General features: G+C 43.4%; 1 protein-coding gene across 3 annotated transcripts in view; it reads right to left on the bottom strand.

The window, feature by feature from the left end:
• Nucleotides 1-8766: 8766 nt before the first annotated feature.
• The window catches only part of LOC122549465 (NSFL1 cofactor p47-like), a 234026-nt gene continuing 225866 nt past the window's right edge, over nucleotides 8767-16926 (bottom strand). For all 3 annotated transcript variants that reach the window (XM_087985890.1, XM_087985889.1, XM_087985891.1), the window contains 2 exons: nucleotides 15372-15530; nucleotides 8767-10837 (listed from right to left, as the gene is read on the bottom strand). In XM_087985890.1, the coding sequence (XP_087842016.1) occupies nucleotides 10675-10837; nucleotides 15372-15530 (322 nt within the window). In that variant the 3' untranslated portion in view covers nucleotides 8767-10674. The remainder of the gene's footprint in view (nucleotides 10838-15371; nucleotides 15531-16926) is intronic.

Here is a 16926-nt window from a genome sequence, read left to right as displayed (position 1 = left end):
TTTGAAGGCAGTTGCAAAAGCTTCAGTATTGCCTTTTTCACTGATGTGCTGGGTTCCCCAACATCGAGTTTGGGAATTTTTGTGAAGCTTCCTAATCCACCATGTTTAATTATCCACTACCATATAATTATCGACCACTCATGACAGGATGTGGCAGGATGACAGATCTGAAATTTCATTCATTGCTTGCTGAATGATTTTGCTCTGTCTTTCACAAGCTGCTTCCAGTGTTTGCTGTGTGTTGTGCAGTCGGATCAGGTCACAGAGATAGAGAGGACACGTTGGGCTTTGCAAGCAAGGAGGAGAATGTAACAATTGTACCTTTGCTTAATTGGGAGCCAATGTATTATGCAGGGTGACTGGAACTTGGTATGCTTAAGGAAACTGCAGTGTCTTGAATGACATCAGGTTTTCAGAGGAAAGAAAATGGGAAACTAGCCAGGAGTATATTCAAACTTTAAAATAGCAAAGGCATTATATGGATTTCATCTGCAGCTAAACTGAAGCACAAGACAGGTCAATATGACAGAGATGGAAATAGGCAGTCTTCAAGGTGGCATAGAAGTGAAGTGGAAAGTTTATCTCAGGGTCAAGAATAGTGCCATGGTTGCGTTCAGTCTAGTTCAGCCTGAGAGAGAGGCCAGACCATGGGTAAAGTCAATGGTTCAGGCCTGAAGTTAATGGCAAGGTCAAAAGTCTTTCCAATGGCTCATTGGAGAAAATATCTGCTCACCCAGTCCTGGATGTCAGGTTAGCAGTCTGATAATTTTAAGAGAGCGGAGGGTTGCAGGAATGGTAAAGTAAAGCTCCATGCCATCAGTGTCAATGTGGAAGATATTATCATTGAGAAGTGTTATTCAGATAACAAATGGACAGGATCAAAGGTTGATCCTTGGGGACACTGAAGGCAATAATACAGGAGGAGGAAGAGAAGCCAATGCATGTGATTCTTTGACTGTGATGAAGCAGATCCAAGTAAACCCAGTGATTGTGATTTTACCCGTGCGGGCTATAGTGGAGAGGTGTTAGGTGAGAATGGTGTGTCAAATCCAGAAAGAAGATGAGGAAGGACAAAGAGCGATAATTTGCATTTGTCATAATGATATAGGGCATCGTTTGTACCTTTGATAAATATTGTTTTGTGACTGAGATGGAAGTCTGATTGGAGAGGTTCAACGGAGGAGTCTGGGAAAGCTCAGCACAGACGTGTGAGGCAATAACACCCTGGATCCAGGAACTAAAGACTGAGATGCAGAAATAGATTGTTCAGCTCCTTGAGAATTCTCTGCCATTGTGACTGATCTTTTGCCTTAACTCCATTTTTTGCTTTGATACTTTAAAAGAAGAATATCTAATTATCTCAACCTCAAATATATTCAACAATTGAGTAGTTATTAACTGGGGTAGAAAATTCTAAAGAGTCACAGTCCTCCATAAAGGCAGATAAATCTCCAGAACCTGATCAGGTGTACCCTAAAACTCTGTGGAAGGGTAGAGAAGTGATTGCTGGGCCTCTTACTGAGATGTTTATATCATCGATAGTCTCAGGTGAGGTGCTGGAAGACTGGAGGTTGGCTAACATGGTACCACTCTTTAAGAAAGGTGGTAAGGAAAAGCCAAGGAATTACAAATCAGTGAGTCTGACATCAGTAATAGGCAAATTGTTGGAGAGAATCCTGAGGGATAGGATTTACAAATATTTGGAAAGGCAAAGATGGATTAGGGATAGTCAACACAGCTTTCTGTGTGAGAAATCGTGACTCACAAACTTGATTGGGTTTTTTGAAGAAGTAACAAAGAAGATTGATGAGGGCAGTTCCCCATGGGAGACTGGTTAGCAAGATTAGACCTCATGGAATACAGGCAGAACCAGCCATTTGGATACAGAACTGACTCAGAGGCAAAACACAGAGGGTGGTGGTGGTAGGTTACTTTTCAGACTGGTGGATTGTGACCAGTAGAGTGCCACAAGGATCGATGCTGGGTCCACTACTTTTCGTCATTTATGTAAATGGTTTGGATGTGAACGTAGTAGGTACATGTAGTAAGTTTACAGATGACACCAAAATTGGAGGGGTAGTGGACCGGACAGCGAAGAAGGTTACCTCAGAGTACAATGGGATCTTGATCAGATGGGCCCATAGGCTGAGGAGTGGTAGATGGATTTTAATTTAGGTAAATGTGAGGTGCTACATTTTTATAAGCTAAGATTTCCTACAGTATGGAAACAGGCCCTTAGGCCCAACAAGTCCACACGACCCCACAAAGAGTAACCCACCCAGGCTCATTCCCCAACCCAATATTTACCCCTGACTAATACATCTAACACTATGGGCAATTTAGCGTGGTCAATTCACCTGGCCTGCACATCATTGGATTGTGGAAGGAAACCTGGAGCACCCAGAGGAAACCCACACAGACAGTCACCCAAGGCAGGAATTGAACCCAGATCCCTGGCACTGTGAGGCAGCAGTGCTAACCACTGAGCCACCATGCCACCCTTTTTGGACAAAGCAAATAAGAGCAGGACTTATACATTTAGGAATTAAGGGCTACGGGGAGAATGCGGGTAAGTGGAGTTGAAATGCCCATCAGCCATGATTGAATGGCGGAGTGGACTCGATGGGCCGAATGGCTTTACTTCCGCTCCTATGTCTTATGGTCTTATGGTCTTATTTAATGGGAAGGTCCTGGGAAGTGTTGCTGAACAAAGAGACCTTGAAGTGCAGGTTCATAGCTCTTTGAAAGTGGAGTCGCAAGCAGACAGGATAGTGAAGGTGTTTGGTATGCTTGCTTTTATTGGTCAGTGTATTGAGTAGATGAGTTGGGCAGTCTTATTTCAGCTATACAGGACATTGGTTGGCCACTGTAGGAATATTGCATGCAAATCTGGTCTCCTTACTATAGGAAGATGTTGTGAAACTTGAAAGGGTTCAGAAAAGATTTGCAAGAACTTTGCCAGAATTGGAGGGTTTGTGCTGTAGGGAGAGGCTGAATAGCTGTGGCTGTTTTTCCTGGAGCGTGGGAAGCTGAGGGGTGACCTTACAGAGGTTTATAAAATCATGAGGGGCATGGTTCAAGTGAAAAAAACAAGATATTTTCCCCAGAGATAGTGAGTCTAAAACTAGAGGGCATAGGTTTAGGGTGAGAGGGGAAAGATTGAAAAGGGACTTAAGAGGAAGTGGTGGAGGCTGATATAATTACAGCATTTAAAAGGCATTTGCATGGATATATGAATAAGAAGGGTTTAGAGGGATATGGGCCATGTGCTGGCAACTGGGACTGGATTAATTTAGGATCTTTGGCTAGCATAGACGAGTTGAACCAAATGGTCTGTTTCAATGCTGTACAACTCTGTGACTCTAAGAGGAGATATTTCTCCTCATTTCAGTATAAAACAATCAGCCCTTATGCCAGGGTGACATCTCCATGTTTTAGAATCACCTGCAAGAGAATATAACATCTTTGTGTCTAATGTTTAAAGCCCCTTCAGAATGCGATGACTCTCATCTTACCTCCAAAGAGCAATGTGTCGACCAACTCTCTCCAGCCTCTCATTTTAGAACAACTCTGTCATGCCAGGGTGTCAGTTATGGCACACCTGTCTCGTGTCACAAGTGTTATAACACTGACTGCATTTCAAAAGTACTTTATTGGCTTCTTTGAGACATCTAGTGGTTGTGTAAAAGCAAGCCTTTATTTTCTTTCAGGAGCCAATCTCATGAACTTTCACTGTACCATGTCCAATGCAAACACATCCTTCTTTCGATATAGAGACCAAACAGTCTCCTCAGTGTGCTTTAATCAAAGTGCTGTAAAACTGGAATAAAACCCTTTATTTTTGGATTCCATCTTTTTCCCGATAAATGAGTGGCATGGTGGCTCAGTGGTTAGCACTACTGTCTCACAGTACCAGGGACCTGGATTCAATTCCAGCCTAAGGTGACTCTCTGTGTGGAATTTGCACATTCTCCCTGTGTCTGTGTGGGTTTCCACCCATAACTGAAAGATGTGCAGGTTAGGTGGATTGGCCATAGGAAATGTGAAGTTAGTCTAGGGGTTGAGGGATCTGGGTAAGATGCTCTTCAGAAGTTCAGTGTAGACTTGATGAGCTGAATGGCCTTTATCTACACTGTTGGGACTCTATGATCCGAAAGACCAATACAAAAGTTGTTTGACATTGCTGCCTGTACCAGAGAACTAACTGTCCCTTGACAGCAGGAAGTGATCATGGACATGGGTAGGTAGTTTGGGAGAATTGAGAAATAGCTAATGGTGTGTCACTCTTGTCCAACAGGAACTCCAGGCAAAAGTGAGGACTGCAGATGCTGGAAACCAGAGTTTAGATTGGAGTGGTGCTGGAAAAGCCATGGTCTCCATTCCTGATGAAGGGCTTTTGCCCGAAACGTCGATTTTCCTGCTCCTTGGATGCTGCCTGACCGGCTGTGCTTTTCCAGCACCACTCTAATCTAAATAGCAGGAACTCCAGGACCATGCAGAAAACTAGCCATCAGGATACATGAACATCAACTAGCCACAAAAAGACATGACCCTCTCTCACTAGTATCCTCATATACGGATGAGAAAGGACACCACTTCGACTGGAACAACACATCCATCTAGGACAAGCCAAACAAAGACACGCATGAGAATTCCTAGAAGCATGGCATTCCAACTGGAACTCTATCAAGAAACACATCAAGTCAAACGCCAAATACCACCCCCCGAGAAAAGGAACAGGAAGTGACATCACCACAGGAAATAACATAACCACAGGAAATGACATCACCAACCCAAAGAAACCCAAACATATAAATAGAAAACAGGAATTTTCAGCATTGCTTTGCATGAGGCCCACTGAAGATGTTACCTACTAAGGTAACGAAACGTCTAGAAATGAACCTTTCAACTCAGTGAGCAAACCTACATCCAAGAGGGGACTAATTTTGACTATTGTTTTGCATTCAAGCTCTGCGTCTAGTCAGAGCTATACACCATCGAAACAGACTTTCCGGTCCAACCTGTCCTTGTTGACCAAATGTCCTAAATTAATCAAGTCCCATTTGCCAGCGTTTGGCTCATATCTCTTTAAACTCTCCTATCCATATACCCATCCAGATGTCTTCTAAATGTCATAATTGTACCAGCCTCCACCATCTTCTCTGGCAGCTCATTCCATACACACATCACCCTCTGCGTGGAAAAAGTTGCCCCTTAGGTTCCTTTTAAATCTTTCCCCTCTCACCCTAAACCTATGCCCTCTAGTTCTGGACTCTCCCACCCCAGAGAAAATACCTTGTCTATTTACTCCATCCACACCCCTCATGATTTTATAAACCTCTATAAGGTCAAACCTCAGCTTCAGGGAAATTAGCCCCAACTTATTCAGCATCTCCCTACAGCTCAAGCACTCCAACTCCAGAAACATCCTTGTAAACCTTTTTGGAACCCTTTAAAGTTTCACAACATCTTTCCTATAGTAGGGAGACCAGAATTGAATGCAGTATTCCAAAAGTGGCCTAAACAATGCTGCAACATGACCTCCCAACTCCTATGCTCAATGCACTGACCAATAAAGGCAAGCGTACCAAACTCCACCGTCACCACCTTGCCTACCTGCGACTCCACTTTCAAGAAACCCAAAGAAACTCCACTCCAAGGTCTCTTTGTTTGGCAACATTCTCCAGGACCTCATCACTAAAAGTGTATATGTCAAATTCTGATTTGCGTTTCATTTATCTTTTATAAAGCTCTGGGGAATATTCTTTAATTATTTTCTGTGGAGAGACTGGGATGACGGGGAAGGCTGTGAAAATTACACTGCACTTCTAGAAGAACATATACAATTATAAGCCAGTTCTATAAAACTGTTTCAAAAAATATAGCAACTAACAATGGTGTAAAATGCAAAGAAATGAGAAAAGCTCAATGTTTTATTGTTGATGCAGATATAAGAATGAAGAAATTGAACTGTTTTTGAAATAATCCCAGACATGTGGTCTTACATGTGAGAGGGCAGAAGTGCTAATGTAGTTTTGCCAGGTAAAATGGTTCCTGCTGCAGGGAAGAGCCTGGCTTCGACTTTAGAAGTTCGTTGAAGAGGCTTGGAGCTGGCTTGGAAGCACCTTCAAAACAGCTTGCCACAAGTTTTATTACGCACTTCCATTTAGATTTAGAGATGCCGGTGTTGGATTGGGGTGTACAAAGTTAAAAATCACACACTAACCAGGTTATAGTCCAACAGGTTTAATTGGAAGTACACTAGCTTTCGGAGCGACGCTCGTTCATCAGATGATTGTGTTACGATCGAGCCCTCCACAATCACCTGATGAAGGAGCATCGCTCCGAAAGCTAGTGCTTCCAATTAAACCTGTTGGACTATAACCTGGTGTTGTGTGATTTTTAACTTTGTACACCCCAGTCCAAAACCAGCATCTCCAAATTATGTCAGGTATAGACAGGATAGGGTGTAGGTTTGCTCGCTGAGCTGTAGGTTTGCTATCCAGACGTTTCATTACCTGGCTAGGTAACATCATCATTTATAAAAATAAATAGAAAACAGGAGACAACAGCTTCGCTTCACTTGGAGGTCGCCACTGATTATGTTACCTAGCTAGGTAATGAAACATCTGGATATCAAACCTACAGCTCAGCGAGCAAACTTACACCCTAAACCTCAACCTGAGCTACAAACCTTCACAAACCTTGCGAAGACAGGATAGATCGAATGAATCCTTAGAAGCGTATTGAGGCAGTAGGAGTACACATAAGGAAATCAGGAGGGCAAAAGGGGACATGAGATAGCTTTGGCAAATAGAGTTAAGGAGAATGCAAACACAGGATTTACACGTAGTTTGGAAAGGCAAGGACTGATTAGTCAACATGGCTTTGTGCGTGGAAAATCATGTCTCTCAAACTTAGTTTTTGTGAAGTAACTAAGAGGATTGACGAGGGCAGAGTGGTGGATATGATCTAATATGGACTTCAGTAAGGCATTTGACAAGGTTTCACATGGGAGACTGGTTAACAAGGTTAGATCTCATGCAATACAGGGAGAACTAGCCATTTGAATATAGAACTGGCTCGAAGGTAGGAGACAGAGGGTGGTAGTGGAGGGTTGTTTTTCAGACTGGAGGCCTGTGACCAGTGGAGTGCCACAAGGATCGTTGTTGGGTCCACTACATTTTGTAATTTATATAATTTGGATGTGAGCATAACAGATATAGTTAGTAAGTTTGCAGATGACACCAAAATCGGAGGTGTAGTGAACAGCAAAGAAAGTTGCCTCAGATTACAACAGGATCTTGATCAGATGAACAATTGGCTGAGGAGTGGCAGCTGGAATTTAATTTAGATAAAAGTGAGTTGTTGCATTTTGGGAAAGCAAATCTTAGCAGGACTTATACACCTAATGGTAAGGTCCTAGAGAGTGTTGCTGAACAAAGAAACCTTGGAATCCAGGTTCATAGCTCCTTGAAATAGTCGTAGGTAGATTAGATCGTGAAGGGGTTTGGTATGCTTTCCTTTATTAGTCAGAGTATTGAGTACAGGAATTGGGAGGTCGTGTTGTGGCTGTACAGGACGTTGGTTAAGCCACTTTTGGAATATTGCATGCAATTATGGGTCCTTACTATAGGAAAAATGTTGTGAAACTTGAAAGGGTTCAGAACAGATTTGCAAGAACTTTGCCAGGGTTGGAAGAATGAACTATAGGGAGAAGCTGAATAGGCTGGGGCTGTTTTCCCTGGAGTGTCGGAGGCTGAGAACTGACCTTATAAAGGTTTATAAAATCATGAGGGACATGGATAAGGTAAATAGACAAGGTCTTTTCCTGGGGTGGGGAAGTCCAGAATTAGAGGGCATAGGTTTAGGGTGAGAGGAGAAGAATATAAAAGAGACCTACGGGGCAACTGAGTGGTGTAAGTATGGAAAGAGCTGCCAGAGGAAGTGTAGGAGGTTGGTACAATTACAACATTGAGAAGGCACCTGGAATATGAATATTGTATATGAATAGGAAGGGTTTGGAGAGATATGGGCCGTGTGCTGGCAGGTGGGACTAGATTAGGTTGGACGAGTTGGACCAAAGGGTCTGTTTCTGTGCTGTACATTTCTATGGCACTATGTCTACAAAGAGTAAGTTTATCATCTATGGTTTAATCATCACCCATAATGAATTTGTCTTGTATTAAAATTAATAGCTGAAATTTTAAAAATGAGAATTTTAAACGAAAGCAAGCAGTTTTATCTTTATCCCATGGGTAATGCACCAAATGACGTTAATGACAGGCTTCTATTGATGGCGTTTTAATTCAGCCCTCAGATACTTTCCAGAGCTGCCCAAGAATAGCATTTATTCTTCCGCCTGTGTTGGTGCTTACATTTCAGTTTGATTTGCTGTAAGAATAAGATTTAAGATGGAAACAAATCATGGCAAAGGAATTATGGCTGCAAAGCCACATGTTACCACTCAGTGGCAGTGCAGCACCATACTACATATTGATGTTATTGGGAAATCGTGTCTATTATGAATAAAAAGGATTTGGGCTGCAAGCAGAATTTGGGTGTATTTGGTATGGTGTCCAGTTTCTGACTGATTTGAACAATTTATTTTTATAAAAATCTATGATTGAAAGCATACAAATTAAATCGATTCACCATAAATTGTAGCATTTAAAAACGTGTAGTATGCTGCTGCTATTTATGAAGGTGCAACGAATTTGACTTCTTGCAAGCGGAGAAGAAATAAATCACTGTTCAAAGCATCTGTTTGCAGGAAAATATTTAATTACTGTGCAAAAGAACATTCCATGAGGTTAGTAAAATAACTGTCCTGTTAAAACTAGTTAGATTCAGAGCTGCAACATCATCTTCAAAAAAAAACTTAGTGAAAATTAATGTAAACTGACGAGTGTTACAATTACTGATACATTCAATATTCATTCACAAAAAAATGCAGACTCCTTTTAATAAAAATTCAACAAGGTCAATCTGTTTAAATGAAGGCTGGAGTTTCATTATCCACTGAAATCTAGAGTTATACAGCTATATTTGCATATCCTTCTAAGCACTTAAAGGGTTAGTATGAAAATAAAAGACTTGATAAAAGTCAGTCTGTTATCTACAGGATTTCAGTTATGTACAATAGCCAAATGTAAAGATTTCCCGTTTTAGTGAGAACGCACCCATTTGAAAAATTACCAAGCAATGATAAGACACACTTTTGCCAACTACAAAGATCTTTTTATAGTTGTCCATGGGATGTGATTGCTGACTAGGTCAGTAATAGATTAGATTACTTCGGCTCAACAAGTCCACACCAACCCGCCGAAGCACAACCCACCCAGACCCATTCCCCTACATTTACCCCTGCCCCTAACACTACGGGCAATTTAACATGGCCAATTCACCTGACCTGCACATCTTTGGACTGTGGGAGGAAACCCATGCAGACACGGGGAGAATGTGCAAACTCCACACAGTCAGTCGCACTGAGGCGGGAATTGAACCCGGGTCTCTAGTGCTGTGAGGCAGCAGTGCTAACCACTGTGCCACCGTGCCGCCCACAAATATATTGCAAATTCCTAATTGTCCTCAAAAAGATGGTAGTGAATGGCATTCTTGATATAGTTGTAAAACCTATGCCATCCACATCCACAACCAGTAACATGAGATTAAGACCAGGCTAACCAATCAGTGCTGAATAATATTAATTTTCTGGACCCCCCGGGTCCAGAATTATCGTTTTTATTTCTAAATTCGTCATAATCATTGCACAACCAGCAATAAAATGGAAGATAATTAATAACAAACTGAATACTAACATCCATATCCTATGACAGACTCATAACTCAAACTAAGCCAAGTAGTCTGCTCCAATTATTTGAAAATAAAAGGCACTCCAATGTTTTGAGCCATCATTGAATTTCAAAATAAACTTTTAACTGGTTCTATAAGCAATGAAACATGCAGTCATTGCTGCTGCAACCAATTCAAAGAACCTATCAATTTAAGACATTCCTGACATGGCTGGTAATGTTCATCTCAAGGATACAACTGCATATATCAACTAATGCATCATTCACTATAATATAATTTTATGGCATACATGTTAACAATGTTTTATTCCACAATTGAGATTACCAAATGTACATAAATTTTAATTACTTCTTACAGATCCCATAAAATGTCAATATTATACTCAATATTCTCATGTCATGCATAAATATGTCTTTATCAACTAGTGCATTTTTAATCTCCAGATGCACAATTTAAAATCGCTGTTTGAAAATTCAAGTGAATCTAGCTCAAATACAGTAACGGTTGTTCAAACAAAGTTTCAAGTTTGTAACAGTTATCTGAAGGCTCCAGTTTCTTTTGCAGAATGTTTCCAGTTACTGATATGACAGAGAATTTCCCATTTGAGACCGAGTAGACTTTTTTCGTATTAAATGTATGTCTTTACTGTATAGGCAAGTGTTCTCATAAGGCCTTCATAGCAAAGTGAGGATAGCCTCCTGCTGCAGGTCCACAACACCTTTATCCCTCCTTGTTGTGCAAAGTTGGTTTGAGGTGAGTGTCATGGGAATTTTACCATGTGGCACACGTTGTTTAAATTCAGTATATTGAAAGATTTGTCCAGCTTGTACTATCCTGTACAGTCCTACAAAGATAAAATTACTTCACACGCTGAACAATCACTGCATTAAGTAGTTTGGCCTCTAGCAGAGTTTGCTCTTCATCTATCAGCTCTTTACTTGGGAAAGTCGTCATCAATACAAAGGAGGAAGCAGCATAAGTAGGGCGGTGTTGAATAATAAAGTGACGAATGTCACTAATTCTGCAATTAGAAAAATGTTAATGCACACTTGAGAAACTTTATTACGGTTCAGAAACTCTCAAAGGGACTGAAGGAAAACAAAAATATCTAAGACTTCAAACACATTCTCGAATATCCAAGAGAAATATGTTTGACACTGAGGCCAAAGCAATTGGTGTAAGGATTCTAAGCAGTCTCTGTTTCCCTCTTAGACACTGATCTGAATTATTAGCCGTGCCAGTTTTTAGGGTGCTAACCAAAATACAAATTGGCAACCCTAATGGAATTAAAAACACATCGGCAAATAGCACATAGCAAGAGTACGTCATTTGACCCCTTGTTTATTATGGGTCATTTAATAAAATGGATTTCAGAAGCAGTGTGTGAGGGAAACATGCCATGGCCAATTTGAAAAATTAGCAAAAAGGAAGAAAGAATTTTGAAAAGCACTTCACAATCTAAGAATTTGTGAAGGTTTGTAACTCAGGTTGAGGTTTAAAGTGTAGGTTTGCTCGCTGAGCTGTAGGTTTGATATCCAGATGTTTCATTACCCCTCAGAAAATAAACAGGAAATGACATCACCACAAACCCAGGAACCCCATCCAGGACAAACATATAAATAGAAAGCAGGAGACAACAGCTTCGCTTCACTTGGAGGTCGCCACTGATGATGTTACCTAGCCAGGTAATGAAACGTCTGGATATCAAACCTATAGCTCAGCGAGCAAACCTACACCCTAAATCTAAGAATAAGGGATAAGCTATTGAGGACTGGGATGAGGAAGAATTTCTGCACACAGTTATGAACCGGTGGAATTCTCTCCCACAGGAAGCTGTTAGGACCAGTTCATTAGATACATTCAAGAGGGAGCTGGACATGGCCCTTGCACCTAAAGGGATCAAGGGGGACGGGAAGAAAGTGGGAATAGAATATTGAGATTGCATGGTCAGCCATGATTATATAGAATGGTGGTACAGGTTTGTAGGGCCGAATGGCCTACTCTTGCACCGGTTTCCTATGTTTGTACGTTTACTGATCGACAGAAGGTTCAAGTTGCCTCTATCCCCTGACCATAACATTTGACTTTAGTAAAGACCTGCAGTTTGGGAAGTCAACATCTTCTTTGTCTGTTTGTGGTTATGTACATTCTGGTAGTGTCTTCCATCTATGATATTTAAGCTGGTTCTTTCCAATTAAATCTTTGTACTTCACGCTCTGCAGCTCTCTAAATGAGGTAAGAGCAGTTGATCTTCCGTAATTACATTGGCACCACTCCCCACCTCTTCCTCCGCTACATTGATGACTGCATTGGCGCCACCTCGTGCTCCCGCGAGGAAGTTGAGCAATTCATCAACTTCACCAACACATTCCACCCTGACCTTAAATTTACCTGGACCATCTCTGACACCTCCCTCCCCTTCCTGGACCTCTCCATCTCCATTAATGACGACCGACTTGACACTGACATTTTTTACAAACCCACCGACTCCCACAGCTACCTGGATTACACCTCTTCCCACCCTACCTCTTGCAAAAATGCCATCCCGTACTCCCAATTCCTCCGCCTCCGCCGGATCTGCTCCCATGAGGACCAGTTCCACCACTGAACACACCAGATGGCCTCCTTCTTTAGAGACCGCAATTTCCCTTCCCACGTGGTTAAAGATGCCCTCCAACGCATCTCACACCTCCGCCCTCAGACCCGACCCCTCCAACCGTGACAAGGACAGAACGCCCCTGGTGCTCACCTTCCACCCTACCAACCTTCGCATAAACCAAATCATCCGCCGACATTTCCGCCACCTCCAAACAGACCCCACCACCAGGAATATATTTCCCCTTCCCACCCCTTTCCGCCTTCCGCAAAGACAGTTCCCTCCGTGACTACCTGGTCAGGTCCATGCCCCCCTACAACCCACCCTCCCATCCTGGCACTTTCCCCTCCCACCGCAGGAACTGTAAAACCTGCGCCCACACCTCCTCCCTCACCTCTATCCAAGGCCCTAAAGGAGCCTTCTACAACGATCAAAGTTTTACCTGCACATCCACTAATATCATTTATTGTATCCGTTGCTCCCGATGCGGTCTCCTCTACATTGGGGAGACTGGGCGCCTCCTAGCAGAGCTCTTTAGGGAACATCTCCGGGACACCCGCACCAATCAACCACACCGCCCCGTGGCCCAACATTTCAACTCCCCCTCCCACTCTGCCGAGGACATGGAGGTCCTGGGCCTCCTTCACCGCCGCTCCCTTACCACCCGATGCCTGGAGGAAGAACGCCTCATCTTTCACCTTGGAACACTTCAACCCCAGGGAATCAATGTGGACTTCAACAGTTTCTTCATTTCCCCTTCCCCCACCTCACCCTAGTTCTAAACTTCCAGCTCAGCACTGTCCCCATGACTTATCCGGACTTGTCCGACCTGCCTATCTCCTTTTCCACCTATCCACTCCACCCTCTCCTCCCTGACCTATCACCTTCATCCCCTCCCCCACTCACCTATTGTACTCTATGCTACTTTCTCCCCACCCCCACCCTCCTCTAGTTTATCTCTCCACGCTTCAGGCTGATGGCCTTTATTCCTGATGAAAGGCTTTCGAAGCTCCTTGGATGCTGCCTGAACTGCTGTGCTCTTCCAGCACCACTAATCCAGCTCTCTAAATGAGTCCAGAGTGCGGTGCTGGAAAAGCACAGCCGGTCAGGCAGCAAGCGAAGAGCAGGAGAATTGACGTTTCGAGCAAGAGCCCTTCATTACCATTTCTGATGAAGGGCTTATGCCCGAAACGTTGATTTACCTGCTCCGCGGATGCTGCCTGACCTGCTGTGCTTTTCCAGCACCACACTCTCGACTCTGATCTCCAGCATCTGCAGTCCTCACTTTCTCTTAGCTCTCTAATAAGTTGATCAATCATAGAACAAGAGCACAGCAGTTCAGGCAGCATCCGAGGAGCAGGAAAATCGACGTTTCGGGCAAAAGCCCTTCATCAGGAATAGAGGCAGAGTGCCTGCAGGGTGGAGAGATAAATGAGAGGAGGGTGGGGAGAAAGTAGCACAGAGCACAATAGGTGAATGGGGGTGGAGATGAAGGTGATAGGTCAGAGAGGAGGGTGGAGTGGATAGGTGGAAAGGAAGATAGGTAGGTAGGACAAGTCATGTGGACAGTGCTGAGCTGGAAGTTTGGAGCTGGGGTGAGGTGGGGGAAGGGGAAATGAGGAAACTGTTGAAGTCTACATTGATGCCCTGGGGTTGAAGTGTTCCAAGGCGGAAGATGAGGTGTTCTTCCTCCAGGTGTCAGGTGGTGAGGGAGCAGCGGTAAAGGAGGCCCAGGATCTCCATGTCCTCGGCAGAGTGGGAGGGGGAGTTGAAATGTTGGGCCGCAGAGCGGTGTGGTTGATTGGTGCGGGTATCCCAGAGGTGTTCCCTAAAGTGCTCTGCTAGGAGGCGTCCAGTCTCCCCAATGTAGAGGAGACCACATCGGGAACAATGGATACAATAAATGATATTGGTGGATGTGCAGGTAAAACTTTGATGGATGTGGAAGGCTCCTTTAGGGCCTTGGATGGAGGTGAGGGAGGAGGTGTGGATGCAGGTTTGCAATTCCTGCAGTGGCAGGGGAAGGTGCCAGGACAGAAGGGTGGGTTGTTGGGGGGGGGGGGGGGGGGGGGGGGGTGTGGACCTGACCAGATAGTCACGGAGAAAATGGACTTTGCGGAAGGCGGAAAGGGGTGGAGAGGAAAATATATCCTTGGTGGTGGGGTCTGTGGTTAGCACTGTTGCGTCACAGCGCTAGGGACCCGGGTTCGATTCCAGCTTTGGGTGACTGTCTGTGTGGAGTTTGCACATTCACCCCGTGTGTATATGGGTTTACTCCAGGTGCGCCAGTTTCCTCCCACAGTCCAAAGATGTACTGTGAATTGGTGATGCTAAATTACCCATAGTGTTGAGGGATGTATAGGTTAGATGCATTAGTTAGGGGTAAATGTAGAGTAATAGGGTTGGGAAATGTGTCTGGAAGGGTTACTACTTGGAAGGTCAGTGTGGATTTGTTGGGCCAAATGGCCTGTTTCCACTCTGTATGATCCTATGCTGTGGAAGCAGTCATTTCAAATTAACATAATACACCCAGGTTTTTCTCTCCCTAGTAGTACTTTGTGTTAACGTTCCTCAATCTAATTCAACATTTAACATGTCTAAAATTATGAATCTTGCTCACAGACACCTGGCTAAACCTTGTTTAACTGTCTAGCTCCTAAGAGTTTGGAAGAAATCACACTTTTAGACACAAGATATTGATGGTTTATGAGTTTATATCTTATACCTCTCCACGTGGTATGTGGACTGATACATTGTAACCCTGCATCTGATTGCCAGACAGCAAAGATGGCATCCTAGATGAATATCCACAAGATTATTAACTCCCAAATTCTTAATTCCTACCTACCACTAATTACAGATCAGGTAGCATACCAAGAGTACACTTGCAGATGCAGGTGAACATATGAAAATGGGGACTGTGGTAACATCACAAAGTTAGAATCATGTCAAATCTTACCGATGAGTTTGATTGAACTTCTGCACCAAACGGCTTCCATCTGCCAGACGGACCTGAATATTGGTAGTTGGCTCAGAATCATTTATATCCACAATATTAACAAAATATTTGAACTCTTCCTCAGGAGAAGACGGCGTGCTAACTATGGTTGGAGTCGGGCTATTCAAAAGGGATAAAAACAAAATATTTATGACTAACAAAAGTTTGTTGGTGCAGATACAATTTGGGAACAAGGCATGAAGGAGCTGTATAATCCATTTAAAGCACTTTCAACACTGAAATTATTCCCTGAACACTGTCAATTCTGAGGTTTAGGTTAATCTTACCACCTCAAACATTCACTCTCTCCATACTATATCTGCAGTTCACTATCAAAAAGAAAGTCACCAAGATTCCTCTGAGTGTACCTCCCAAATCTGTAACCTCTAACACTCAGAAGGACAGGGGCAACAGGCACAAAACCATGAGCACCTCAAGTCTTACCAACTTGGAAATATATTGGCAACATCCTGAAGTCCATCTATCCAACAGCAATATGGACTGTGGCAGCATAGTGTTTTCACCACACAGAACGTGATTCACTAGCACGCTCTCAATGATAATTAGAGATGAGCAATAGTGTTGACCTTGCCAATGATGCCCACATTACATGTCTGAATGAATGAAGGGTCAGCTGTTGTGAGAATGGATAATAGAACTGAACAGCACAGAACAGGCCCTTCAGCCCATGATGTTGTGCCGACCACTGATCCTCATGTATTCACCCTCAAATTTCTGTGACCATATGCATATCCAGTAGTCTCTTAAATGTCCCCAATGACCTTGTTTCCACAACTGCTGCTGGCAACGCATTCCATGCTCTCACAACTCTCTGTGTAAAGAACCCGCCTCTGACATCCCCTCTATACTTTCCTCCAACCAGCTTAAAACTCTGACCCCTTGTGTTAGTAATTTCTGCCCTGGGAAATAGTCTCGGGCTATCGACTCTATCTATGCCTCTCATTATCTTGTATACCTCAATTAGGTCCCCTCTCCTCCTCCTTTTCTCCAATGAAAAAAGTCCAAGCTCAGTCAACCTCTCTTCATAAGATAAGCCCTCCAGTCCAGGCAGCATCCTGGTAAACCTCCTCTGAACCCTCTCCAAAGCATCCACATCTTTCCTATAATAGGGCGACCAGAACTGGACGCAGTATTCCAAGTGCAGTCTAACCAAAGTTTTATAGAGCTGCAACAAGATCTCACGACTCTTAAACTCAATCCCCCTGTTAATGAAAGCCAAAACACCATATGCTTTCTTAACAACCCTGTCCACTTGGGTGGCCATTTTAAGGGATCTATGTACCTGCATACCAAGATCCCTCTGTTCCTCCACACTGCCAAGAATCCTATCCTTAATCCTGTACTCAGCTTTCAAATTCCACCTTCCAAAATGCATCACCTCGCATTTATCCAGGTTGAACTCCATCTGCCACCACTCAGCCCATCTCTGCATCCTGTCAATGTCCCGCTGCAGCCTACAACAGCCCTCTATACTGTCAACGACACCTCCAACCTT

The sequence above is a fragment of the Chiloscyllium plagiosum genome, unplaced genomic scaffold (genome assembly GCF_037043375.1).
Source record: "Chiloscyllium plagiosum isolate Xiang-an unplaced genomic scaffold, Cpla_swu_hap1 HiC_scaffold_4, whole genome shotgun sequence".
In the NCBI taxonomy this organism is placed as follows: Eukaryota; Metazoa; Chordata; class Chondrichthyes; order Orectolobiformes; family Hemiscylliidae; genus Chiloscyllium; species Chiloscyllium plagiosum.
This window is presented reverse-complemented; position numbering and strand designations above follow the sequence as displayed.